Source organism: Notothenia coriiceps, unplaced genomic scaffold (genome assembly GCF_000735185.1).
Source record: "Notothenia coriiceps isolate Sejong01 unplaced genomic scaffold, NC01 NC01_scaffold00014422, whole genome shotgun sequence".
Lineage (NCBI taxonomy): Eukaryota > Metazoa > Chordata > Actinopteri > Perciformes > Nototheniidae > Notothenia > Notothenia coriiceps.
Genome location: NW_011347123.1, coordinates 5802 through 18284, shown reverse-complemented (window position 1 = coordinate 18284; position 12483 = coordinate 5802). Strand labels below are relative to the sequence as shown.

The following is a 12483-nucleotide window of genomic DNA, read 5'->3' as shown; positions in this document are numbered from 1 at the left end:
AGTTATTCCTTATATATCAACCACTTCAGATCCGTCAACACTCTCACATCATTCAAACAATCCCTCAAAACTCATCTTTTCACTCTTGCCTTCAACTCCTAATCAACTAACCCCTTGCCCTTATTCCACCTAGTTTGGCACTTTCTACTTTTGTTGTTATTTTTGTTTTACTTGCTTGTAAGCGCTTTGAGCACCAGGAAAAGCGCTTTATAAATGTAATGTATTATTATTATTATATTTTAAATAATACATTTGAATAATTATACACGCCTGCATGATTGTGTAAATATATGTCAGACCTTTCAATCTAATATGCCAGTTTACTTGTCAGGAGCTTTGTATATAAATAAGTGTTTTTATTTATAATTATTTAAGGAACAAGTGTCAAACACACGTTTGAATATATTTGTATAAATCTATATATTAATTATTTATGAAATGTTATTAGTACATTTAAATCATAGTTCAAATTGTATACAACTACAAAACAAATACAGCAAATCTACTTGTAAATACACACTGTATTTATCGTGCTATTATTTATGATTTTATGTGGCGTTTGGCAAAAGAGGCTGTGTGGATTCAAATTCACAGGGAATAAATAACATTAAAAAACACACATATTTTTAAAGTCAAGCTGTTACAGCGAAGCCCAAAGTATTGCAGGACAAATTCAAATGTAGCTTCCCGTTTATGGATTTGGGGAATTTCCCAGGAGTAGTTTCTTCCAAAAATGCAGACTTGTGTTGAATTTTTGCAGAAACACTTAATGAATGAAAGTCCCGTGCATGCTCATGTTGAGCTTGGCCCTCCTAAATAATGGATGCCAGTACAGTGTCTTCCTCTGAAGGGCATATAAAGACGATAAAGTAGTGGGAATAAAGTCATTAAAACATAAATAAACAATAAAACAGCGCTGCACAGGTACTGTTAAAAAGAATAAATTGCTTGTAATGTTTGTTAATCAGAATCCTAACCTGGTTTATTGCTAAGTAGGATATCAGTATATAGACATAGGTAGAGGGGAAATCCAGGAGTTTAAAGCAGCAACAGAGTGAGAATGAAAATCAGGACAGTACATATTCACACAAGGATGATACAATTAAAAATAACATTACAAAAACAGAATTGTGTAACAAAAATACAGATTTCAACACAGATAGTGAAAAAAAAACACAAAATGTGTACAACATATCCGAATTAAAGACATTTAGATTTTTGGTTTGCTGGCCAAGTTACAACGTTCCATATGTTGCCGTGACTTATCAGCACTGTAGAGAACAAAGAACGTATCACCATATCTGCCCTTTTTATTCTTGTCCTTTTATCACAACATTTGAATTGTTTATCTCAGCATGACCTTGAAGCATGATAACAACATGATAATAAAGTTGATTTGATATTGGAGGATGTGATCCAGGAACCGAATAGTCTTCTAATTATATCAATATGAATTTGGCTTGGAAGAATATCCTCCTTGTATTCAGATTTGAAAACTTATTTAGTTTCTTTTTAAAAACATTTTATACAAGGAAGTGTTGTAAGGAAGTGTTTATTGGAAATGGGCAGATAAGCTCTCTCTCTGCAGTTCATATATTTGACAGCAGTGCAACTGGAATGAGGGTCTAAAGGTCACGTTCAGTGAACAGATTGATCTGCATCAGTCCGACTAATGTTTCTACAGAAACACAAAAAACAAGTTGCTGTAAAAATAAATGATTGGAGATCTATTTACACTGGGTGTGGTTGTTTCTTCCTCTTCGCCTGTAGTTTCTACTTGCTGATTGGGATCACCCCAGCAACCCTATCGAAATCCCACCCATGTTATGTATCATGAAGAGGAATTTGATCATCCATAGCTGCGATTGGCCAGCCGTGGAATCACACCAGATAAGATAGGTGTGACATCACAGGAGTGGGGACTCAGTACATGTTGTTTCACCTTCCCCAACCTGTCAGACGGACAGACGGACTAAAGGAGAAGCTGTCTCCCACTCTGTCCTTTGTCTAATGTATCTTCAGGTAGGGCAGCAGTGATCAATAAACACTCCCTTACACTCTGTACCTGAGGAGCCTTCTTTACCTGCTGCTGGAAAACTCAGGAATCATGAACCGTGTCGCAGCCCTCATCACTTTTCTGACCTTCATGGTAAGTTAGTCTGGAAACCTTTCTTTTGGAATGGGTACTTACTGTACACTTATTTAAGTCCACTATGGACGAGTATAAGGGCTAGACATAAGGGGGGGAGGGGGAAATGAGGGGAGAAGTTTGCTTTCAGCATTTGGAGGATAAAGTCCAGTATTTGCCACTGTGGCTAGTCATTTGATTTATTCTCCAATGTTCACTGTTTACTCTTAGCAATTCTAATGTAGTCTCAAAATGGCATTTCAACATCATTCTCAACATTTCAAATTTACATTTAGACTTCATGCTTAAATTCAAAGAGAAACAATGTTCCTTCTCTGATCAAAATTTAAATCTGAGATTTCAACTCTTTTCTCAACATTGCTAATTTATGCTGAAGATGCAAAAAAACCCGTCCTCCTCTTAGGTTAGGATATGATATGTGTGACCAGGATTGTACATTTGAGAAACACAAGTAATTTATCTTCTAATTAAGATACTTAAACACCAATATAAACACTACCACGCACAAGGAAGTGTTTTATTCAACTATTATCTAGATGCAGGCAATCATAAAATGACTAGCGATTAATGTGGTAAACAGTAAAACACAATAAAAGACAAAAAAAACCTGATGTTTAATCGTTTGTCAAATCTTTGCACCCAACGCAAAGGTTAGATACGTGTTATTTAAGGCAGCAAAGGCCTAGTAAGTCTTTACAATATTTAGCCTAATGCTAAACTAAAATAAACACAATAGATATTGTGATGTGTTTTTATTTTGGTATTTAAAGTCTTCCATACACCTGAAAGTGCTATTGAAATAGAAGCATAACACATATATAACATTAAGTAATCAAATATAGACTCTTAAAAATCGAGTTGTGTCAAGATGCAAAAGATCAAGTTGAAATGCGGACCTTTAGAAAGGTTTTTAAAATTGGATGGGAAAGGTCTTTTAGAGAGAGGTCCATATGGATAAGTAATTCATCATTTTACCAGTGTAAGTCGTTTTTAATAAATACATTTACAATAATGTAAAGATGATCATTAAAGACCTTCTTTAATATAACAATTATATATCAATTTGTTACAGATTTACCTGTAACATGTTTGAACTTGAACATATTTGAATGTTTTACAATTGAATTGTCTAGCGATCAAGTGTTAAGTATAGCTCACAGGGCGGGACACACTGTAGCCTGCAGCAGTAAAGTTATGACGCACTCAACCTTTATTCAGGTAGTTATCATTGTAGTTATGTTGACTACAGTGTGTCTATTTGGTTAAAAAAAAAGCTGTACATTATAGACTACAAAATTGTGATACAACATGAAAAGTCAGTGTCTTTAGGTTGAGTAACTATTAACTTCCTCTATCTGTTTCTTACTTCCTTTTTTTCACTTACCAGCATAATGTGGTTTCTCCTCCTGTGATTATTTGTGACGATTCTTTCTTACGTGCAGGTTCTGTCGGAGGCCCAACACGAGCCGGGCTTCTGCTCCTTCTATGAGGAGTGTGGTCGCAACCCCTCAGTGGGAAGCGCTCTCCTCCCCCCCACCGTCCCCTGTCTGGACTACAGCCGAGCCCGAGCCCTCACAGGGGACCACTACAGGAGACTCAAAGCGGTCTGTAGATGGTGACAGTGTGTCACATTTCAGCATTAAAACGTCTAAAAACAACTCGAACAAAGTTATATATGTTGTTTGTTTGTGCACTTATATTCTCAAATATTCTCAATTAACATATTTTAATTGTAAAAAATCTGAAATGTTGAAAAACTACTTATTTAGTTGCTTTAAATGGTGATAAATCTCATTTGCGCAATCCCCAACATTGTCATTTTGTAGACATAAATTGACTTTTTTTTAAGCCTTTTTTATACTAACAGCTTTTTTAGATCCTGGTCTCTTCTAACTAAATATTTGTATTGGATGAAGGCCCCAGCTTTTAGTCACATAGACATCTGTATCTTAAGTTAGCAGAGGAATAACCTTAGCCAAGCGGCAGCCGGGCAGCAGGAGAGCAAGTCAGATATTTTTACATAAAAGTGATTTATTCTCTGTTTTTGAACGTTTTTCATCAATGAGTCTTTTTTTTTATGAGAGGAAGCCACCTCCGTGGATAATTCGGCTTCCAGTCAAATCCTGAATGATGAAATATGATTTTATCCTAAACTGTAGAATATAACTACATGTATTATCCCACGCTATATATCATGATGCGACCAAATTCAGATTTTTGCAGTAAAGCATAAAAATACATACTGTGAGTTTAAGTGGAGCCCAGAACAGGAATAAAGCATGGTAGACTAGTTTTAAGTGTTTTTTGTGAATTCTTAATTAATAATTCTTATGTATTGTCTTGATAGTAAGTATTTGGGTCTGTCAGTTTATAAACAGCCCCTGTTCTTGCTGCAGGTGTGTCCCTTCTTGGACCGTGGAGAGGGCAACACGTTCGCCTGCTGCTCCAAGAAACAGCTGTTCTCCCTGGAGATGAGTCTGACTCTGTCCAAGGCGGTGCTGGTCCGCTGCCCGTCCTGCGCTGAGAACTTCGCCCACCTGCACTGCATCAACACCTGCAGCCCCAACCAGAGCCAGACGGTGAAGGTCACAAAGGTCATGAACGTCACCGAACTGAATACGACCAATGAGGTGGTGGTAGCTTACCAGGCGTTCCTCAGCACCTCCTTCTCAGACATCTCCTTCGAGTCCTGCAAAAGTGTCAGGATCCCCGCCACAGGAGGCTTCGCCATCGCCACCATGTGTGGTCGCTACGGCGCCAAGCTGTGCACCCCCCAGCGCTGGTATGACTTCCAGGGAGACTCCAGTAACGGCCTTGCTCCACTCGACATCGACTTCCAGCTGGTACCACCGGGAGTCACCGAGGGACTACCTGCGGGGGTGATTCCCTACGCTGGACGGGCTCTCCGGTGTAACGAGACCACGCCCTCCGGGGGTCAGGACTGCTCCTGCCAGGACTGCCAGGAGTCGTGCCCCAGGATGCCGCCTCTCAATCTGCCCCCCGGCCCCTTCAGGCTGCTGGGGACCGACGGCTTCCTCGTGATTGCTATCCTCTTGCTCTGTCTCCTGTTGTTTTCCTTCATTTTCTACCTCGCCGTTGCTTACCTGGTGAGGTCCAAGAAAAGAAAGGATGAAGAGAAAGGGAAGAGGAAGGGGAAAGGCAAGGACCAGAACAGTAATGATGTGAATCAGCGGCTCATTGATCCGTCAGAGGTGACCTGCGCTGAAAAGAACAGCCTGGTTGCTCAGGCCTTCCTCAGCTTACAGTTTCGATATTGGGGAACCCTCATGGCTACTTATCCTCTCACGGTGAGTTCCACCACAATTCTTGTTGAATACATAATAACAGACATTAAAATAGACATCTTGTTTCACTTTAAAAGTTAAAGACTATTTTACTTTTGTTGAACTCATTCTTGGCATTCTTGAAAGGCAATTCAAAGACTCTAAATGCAAAAAAGCTGCAAAGATAAGTCAACTAAATGATAAGTCAATAATTGGAAACAATCGCCAGTCATATAATCATCAAACAAAATGTTCCATGCAAGTCAGCGGCGGCCTCTTAATTAGTTTGGGTATAATTTCATACATTTCAGATTTTGTTGCCCCAAGTGGCAGTACCAAACAGATCAGTCTCGGGACACTGGGAAGCCAATCAGAGTACATTTAAAAAGTATTGTTCCATTGTTGTACAGACAAAAACGTATATACATCATTTTAAATGCTTACAATTCTTCACACTATTGTTTTGAGATGTTGAGTTTCAGTTCATTTTTTTCTTCAATGAAGGTGCTCCTGTTGTCGGCTGCAGTCACGGCTGTCTTCTCTGTGGGCCTGAAGGACATCGAGCTCACCACGGACCCCGTGGAGTTGTGGTCTGCCCCGAAGAGCCGCGCCCGGCAGGAGAAAGAGTTTCACGACACTTTCTTCGACCCCTTCTTCAGGACCAACCAGCTGATCTTGACAGCGCCGGGCAAAGAAGGCCACATTTATGACTCTTTGCTGTTTGGAAAGCAGAACTTCAGCGGGATTATCTCCAAAGATCTCATTATTGAGCTGATGGAGCTCCAATCACGAATCCAGGTAGAGAGCCTATAATCAAAGCAAAACATTCACCACAACACAAGTACAAACATACCGAAATAATACGGACCTTACCTCAAATTAAACCCATCTTTTACCCCTCCCTACATCCCCTGCAACCAAGATTACACTCAAAAATATACAACTATAAAATTAGGAGTCCCTTGTCCACTGCTGTTGGGGTTTTTCGCCGGTGTTTCTCCAAAGATGGTGGCCAGTTGGGCCTGTTGGGTATATTTTGGCTATTCCATCACACTGACACCTTTTCTTTGCCCTTTTTAGAACATTGAGTTCTGGTCAGAGGATCTGAACCGCATTGCGAGTCTGAAGGACGTCTGTTTTGCACCGCTGAACCCAAGCTACCCCAACCTGAAAGACTGTGCAGTCAACAGCCTGCCGCAGTACTTCCAGAACAGCCTGGACAACCTGAACGCCAAGGCCAACATGACGGAGTTGGGAGTGACCAAAGAGGTGGACTGGAGGGACCATCTGATCTACTGCCTCGGGTGAGCATGCATCTAAGCTATTTATAAAGCACATTTAAAAAATACCACAGTTGGAACAAAATCCAAATAAGTGACTAGAAAAGTACATTACAAAGTAAGGATGAAAAAATCTATAACCTTGATAATATCTATTATTATATTAAGAACGTCAAGGTGTCAAACTTAAATTTGAAAAGCAACAGTGGATGATTTATTAAGGACTCATACATTTTACTTATATAAATAAATAGCCTTGCGTTGAAGTACAGAGAGTACTCAGGTTGCCAATTGGCCCATTTGAGAATTATATATTATTTTGCTGAATTGTAAGTAATATTATAAAAATGCAATAGTGGTTGGCTGGTAAAGATGCGGCTAATTTCAATCACTCATAAAGTTAACTTCATAATGATTATTGTTTCTTCTGTTTTTATATTTTGTTCTAAATATGTAAATCTGCCTTTACTCTGTAATTTAACATAACTTCTCTTCTTCCATCTCCTCTGAAGCTCCCCCCTGTCCTTCAAAGACATCACTGCTTTAGGTTTGAGCTGCATGGCGGATTACGGAGGTCCAGTCTTCTCCTTTCTGGCTGTGGGAGGCTACGAGAGTGAGTGACTTTCTTCTTCTACACAGGAAATATCTGCACAATAAAAGCAAATCAAGGTTATATAGCACTCTTCAGCAACACGGCAATACAAAGCAACACAATAACAAAAGGACATTGAAATGCAATTAAAACGCCATGAGAAATTAAAAACATGCTGAAATAGAATAAGGCAATATAATTCTAAATGGCTATCAATAACAAGAAGAATAGTTACAGTGCAAGAAGTGAATTATTATTTGATTTAATAAAAGGCAACAGCAAACAGAAACCGAAGGCTGCTTCTACGTGTTTAGATCCTGAGAGGTACTCATGATTTAGAAGATGGATTCATTAAACAATTGTTATCCTGCTTTTCTCAGACGACGACTTAACTAATGCTGAGGCTCTCGTCATGACCTTCTCCCTCAATAACTACGCTCGTACCAACACCAAGTTCAAAGTGGCCATGCAGTGGGAGACGGAGTTCCTTAAAATTGTCCAGGATTACCAGAAGAGCCCGAGCTCCAACTTCACCTTTGCATACATGGCAGAGGTACAGTAAAATATGAAAACTCTCATGCTGTATCCTGTTGAATTCTCTCTTCTTTTTCTATCCTGTCATCATTTTCTTGAACTATTTAGCCCCTAATTATTTTCTTCTCTCTCCAGAGGTCTCTGGAGGATGAGATTAATCGGACAACAGCAGAGGACATCCCCATCTTCATGATCAGCTATGCTGTGATCTTTGTTTACATCGCTGTAGCACTGGGGGAGTACTCTTCATTGAAGCGCATACTGGTAAGACTTTAAAGAGTAATCCCTATCTTCTTTATAGTGCAGTCATATTACTCTGCTTTGTTTTAGCTACTTGAGGTTGCTAGGGCCTTCACTATGGTTCAGACTAGTCAAGACATATTGGATGGATTGCCTTCAGTTTGTGTACAAGCATTCCGAGTCCTTCAGACTTTAACAACAGGCTTTGATGATCCCTTAGCTTTTCCACTAGAGCCAACATGAGGTTCACATTGAGGGTTTTGAGTGAACATTTTTCCCAACTACTGCATGAGTTGCCTTGAGATGTATCAAGACTGAGTTCTTACCGCAATGGCCCATGTTTGAAACCGACTTATGGCCCTTTGCCTTTAAGGTATTCCCTTTCTAACCACCATTGTTACTAACCCTGCTTCCTTGCACATTCATGAAGTCAAAATGTAATCACCATAAAAAAGAGAAAGGCACACAAGTTTACCGGCAACCCGAAAGGAGGTTATCACCTGCTTCGATGGGTTTTCAGAGAGATGCAGTAGAAAATGCATATACACACTTATTTTGGTGGGAAAAAAGGTTATCATCTTGTTAAGTTGCTGCTAGATAACATGTTGTTTTACTATTAAAAAAACAACTCCCTTGGGCCACATCCAAGAAGGTAAAACTGATAAGCCCCGTCTTATCACATGTATGATAAGGAGAAACGTATATCTGCATCAGCTGTATGGTGATAATCTCTACAGTGAAGCACCTAGGTTATAGCCCATTATGTTATACAATACAGAAGATATGATAGAGAAAAAGATATGGCTCTCAGAAGGTTCACTGAGTTTGTTCCACATCTGGATCTTACCTCTGCGTCCTGTAGGTGGACTCCAAGTTCCTGGTGGGTCTGGGTGGGATCCTGGTGGTCGGCTGCTCTGTCCTCTCCTCCATGGGCTTCTACTCCTGGATCGGCGTCCCCTCCTCGCTCATCATCCTGCAGGTCGTGCCTTTCCTGGTGCTCGCCGTTGGAGCCGACAACATCTTCATCTTTGTTCTGGAGTACCAGGTGTGTACTTGTTTGTGTACACCAGTATTGCTGACTTTACAGGATGTGAACTGTAAATAATTGTTGGATGTAACTCCACTCTTCCTTTCCTCGCAGAGAGATGTGCGGATGCCTGGAGAGAAGAGAGAGGAGCACATCGGTCGTGTGCTTGGAAACGTAGCTCCCAGCATGCTCCTGTGCAGTCTCTCCGAGTCGATCTGCTTCTTCCTCGGTAGGAATCTTTGCAATAAGTAAAAAAATACATGTCTGTGGAGACATCAAAAATATGTATCATGTCAGCACCCTAAAAAAACGTGAAATATCAGATTTATAAATGTATACTTTCTTTAATAGATATATAACTATTTTTGTATAATTGTAGTTTTACTGAATGAGTGGTGTTTTAATACACTACATTCGACATAACAAGTTTGTTACCAGCAGTGAAACACTTTTTTTTTAAAGGCTAAACACCCCAAAAATTGGGATTAAAGACGAATATTCTTTTAGATAAAATTGTGTTCTTTTTATTATATATTTTTACTGTTAAACTTTAAAACGCTCTGGAGTTTTTTTGGATATTTTTCGATCACAGTTATATGCAGCCTCCCCTGGTATCAATTTTGACAAATACTTTAATAACAATACTTTTGTAACCTAGTCTTTATCCGCAACTGTGTGGAAATACAGGATTAAAACAGAATGAATAGACAAGCAAAACATTTTCTATAACTGTATCTTGTTTTGTTCCCCAGGGGCCCTGTCCACCATGCCAGCGGTGAAGACCTTCGCTCTGTACGCGGCTTTCGCTGTGCTCATGGACTTCGTCCTCCAGATGACAGCTTTCGTGGCACTGCTGTCACTGGACGCCCGTCGCCAAGACAAAAACCGCTGTGAACTGGTCTGCTGTGTCACAGTATCGAAAAAACGTCCCAACGAGCCTAACGAGGGCTTCCTGCTCCCGTTAATGAGGAAATACTACGCCCCTGTCCTCCTGCACAGCTTCACCAGGTTTATTGTGGTAAAGCTACATCCCCGTTAACTATAACATAAGAGAGTCCTTCTGAACATGGTTTACCTCTGATGTGAAATCTAAGTTTAGCAATGACATCAAGTAAGATGATCATGCTCTCATTTAAAAAACGATTCCAGGACTAATTTAACTGGACATTTTTATTGAATACATCAGTGGTGTAAGAAGTACTCAGTCATAATACCTCTTTACTGTTATCTCTTCAGATGGTGGTCTTCATCTCCGTGCTGTGTGGATCTGTATACCTCATGTTTAATGTGACTGTGGGTCTGGATCAGGAGCTGGCTATGCCTGAGGTCCGTCAGCACCTCCATACATTTCAATTAACGGTTGCTCACCAATGTTTATGTAAACTAACATATATTATTTATTTTTTGGTGCAGGGCTCTTACATGCTGGACTATTTCAAGTACCTGTACAAATACTTTGAAGTCGGAGTCCCTGTTTATTTTGTAACAAAGAAAGGCTTTGACTTCACCGCTGTGAAGGGCATGAATGGAGTCTGCTCCAGCGTGGGCTGCGATCAGTACTCACTCACCCAGAAGATCCAGTACGCCACCAACCACCCTGAACTGTGAGTTTATCATTTTCATGATCTATGTAGGTCAAACTGTAGGCTATAAACAAGATGTGCACTTTTATTTGATAACAAATTGTGGCTCAGCTAAACTCTTCAACATTTTGTGAGGTGAGACACTGCAGGCAAAACATATTTTTTCTATGCACTGGTCAATTTGGAGAGTTTGGGCTATTTCCGTTTCATAACATAAATGATGTTGGACTTGTCGAAAAGAAAATATCCAAATTATACATTTAATTGTTTTTTTACTAAACTTGGCTATTTGCCAAACTACAGAAGAAAAATATGAATAATATTTTCTTTAATTTAAGTACTGTACTGATGGTGATATGATGCTTTGATGGTATATATGGGTTAAAACAAATTGTACATGCCATGTCTCACTTTAAGGCCAGAGGAACAAAAAAGAAGACAATTATTTAGTCCTGTGTGTTGTGCTTTCAGGATCAATTTGGCGTTTATCTCTGTGAATTATTATATTCATTTATTTATTTATACATTTAGATATAAATAAAAGCTAGTTTTGTAAATTACCAAGAGTACCCAGGGCCTACTGGTGAGAGTAGCTGCTCTACATCAGCCAGTGGCTCAGTGCAGATTGGTTCTCTGCCTTTGTCCTTCACATTTCTCATTTTACAGTGACTCATCCTTGAACCTGCTGGTATCATGGTAGCAACCTCTAACATACTATCCAATCAGATCAGTTAATGGTTAACTCAGTTACATGAGCTTCACTGAGCAGATAAAGGCTTCCTCCACATGACCGTGCCATCAAGAACCAACACCCAGAACATCCCTTATAATAATTACTGACTGTTTTATTCAAAATATTTGGTTATGGTTATGACCGGGCTGATTATTAGGTCTAAAAACACTTGGATTGTAGCCTGTATCCTGCAGTACAGCATATTTATTTTCCAACAAACAGACAAATGAATACACTTACAGGAGAGAATTGTATAACCTAGTGCTCACTATCTGATTTTGATATACTATCAGCGTTCAGCTTGACTTGAAGGCCCTTTTGAGAGTCAGAGGGATTATTATAGGACTTAAATTGTTTCCTTCGCAAAATAAGGATTATAGAGCTAGTTTATTATCCTCATTATCAGTTGCTTACCTGCAAACTGCAAAGCTCTTCTCATAAATAAGGAAGCCCAGAATTATAGCGTGGCATCAAATCAAATTAAGGTCAGGGACAAAGAAAACGTTGATGCTTGATAAGACATTTATTAAGTTTAGTCTCCCAATGCTTGCTGAAATAAGATCAAATGGTGTTCCCATTCACTGCAATGTGTCAGGAGGATGTATTCATAGTTTTACATTTTGGGAAATATACTTATTTGCTTTCTTGCAGAGAGTAAGATCAAAAGAAGTCTCTGCACGGTTAGAACTGGCTGATCGCTGTAGCTTCATTTTTAAGGAGCATATTTATATTCCCTAGCTGTTTATACTATCAATATGACAAAAAGACCTTTAAATGGTTAAATTTCCTCCGCAATGTGTGCTTCTACAGCCTAAGGCCATTTCAGGTCAAATTCTGAGGAAAAACTCGAAAGATCCAGGCGAAGTGGCATATCTGTTGAAAAAACGTTCAAATATACTAGATAAACGGAGTTGCATCACTTCCCTTTGAGAGCTGTTATTAACCTCATCACCACACTGAGTGTAGACACTGTGTCCGTTGTTTGTGGAAAAAACGTTTTTTTATATGTATTTTTAAAAGTTATAAAGATAAGATTATGGTTTCTTACATTAGTGACTTCC

At 39.4% G+C, this 12483-nt stretch overlaps 1 protein-coding gene across 1 annotated transcript in view; it reads left to right on the top strand.

Annotated features, from left to right (window-relative positions):
* The first annotated feature begins 2107 nt into the window (after nucleotides 1-2107).
* Nucleotides 2108-12483, top strand: part of npc1l1 (NPC1-like 1) — a 15058-nt gene continuing 4682 nt past the window's right edge. The window contains exons 1-13 of the mRNA XM_010774697.1: nucleotides 2108-2149; nucleotides 3592-3753; nucleotides 4546-5457; nucleotides 5938-6231; nucleotides 6514-6737; nucleotides 7226-7326; nucleotides 7686-7858; nucleotides 7975-8103; nucleotides 8942-9124; nucleotides 9221-9335; nucleotides 9859-10124; nucleotides 10343-10432; nucleotides 10520-10710. Coding sequence (XP_010772999.1) covers nucleotides 2108-2149; nucleotides 3592-3753; nucleotides 4546-5457; nucleotides 5938-6231; nucleotides 6514-6737; nucleotides 7226-7326; nucleotides 7686-7858; nucleotides 7975-8103; nucleotides 8942-9124; nucleotides 9221-9335; nucleotides 9859-10124; nucleotides 10343-10432; nucleotides 10520-10710 — 2882 coding nt within the window. The remainder of the gene's footprint in view (nucleotides 2150-3591; nucleotides 3754-4545; nucleotides 5458-5937; nucleotides 6232-6513; nucleotides 6738-7225; nucleotides 7327-7685; nucleotides 7859-7974; nucleotides 8104-8941; nucleotides 9125-9220; nucleotides 9336-9858; nucleotides 10125-10342; nucleotides 10433-10519; nucleotides 10711-12483) is intronic.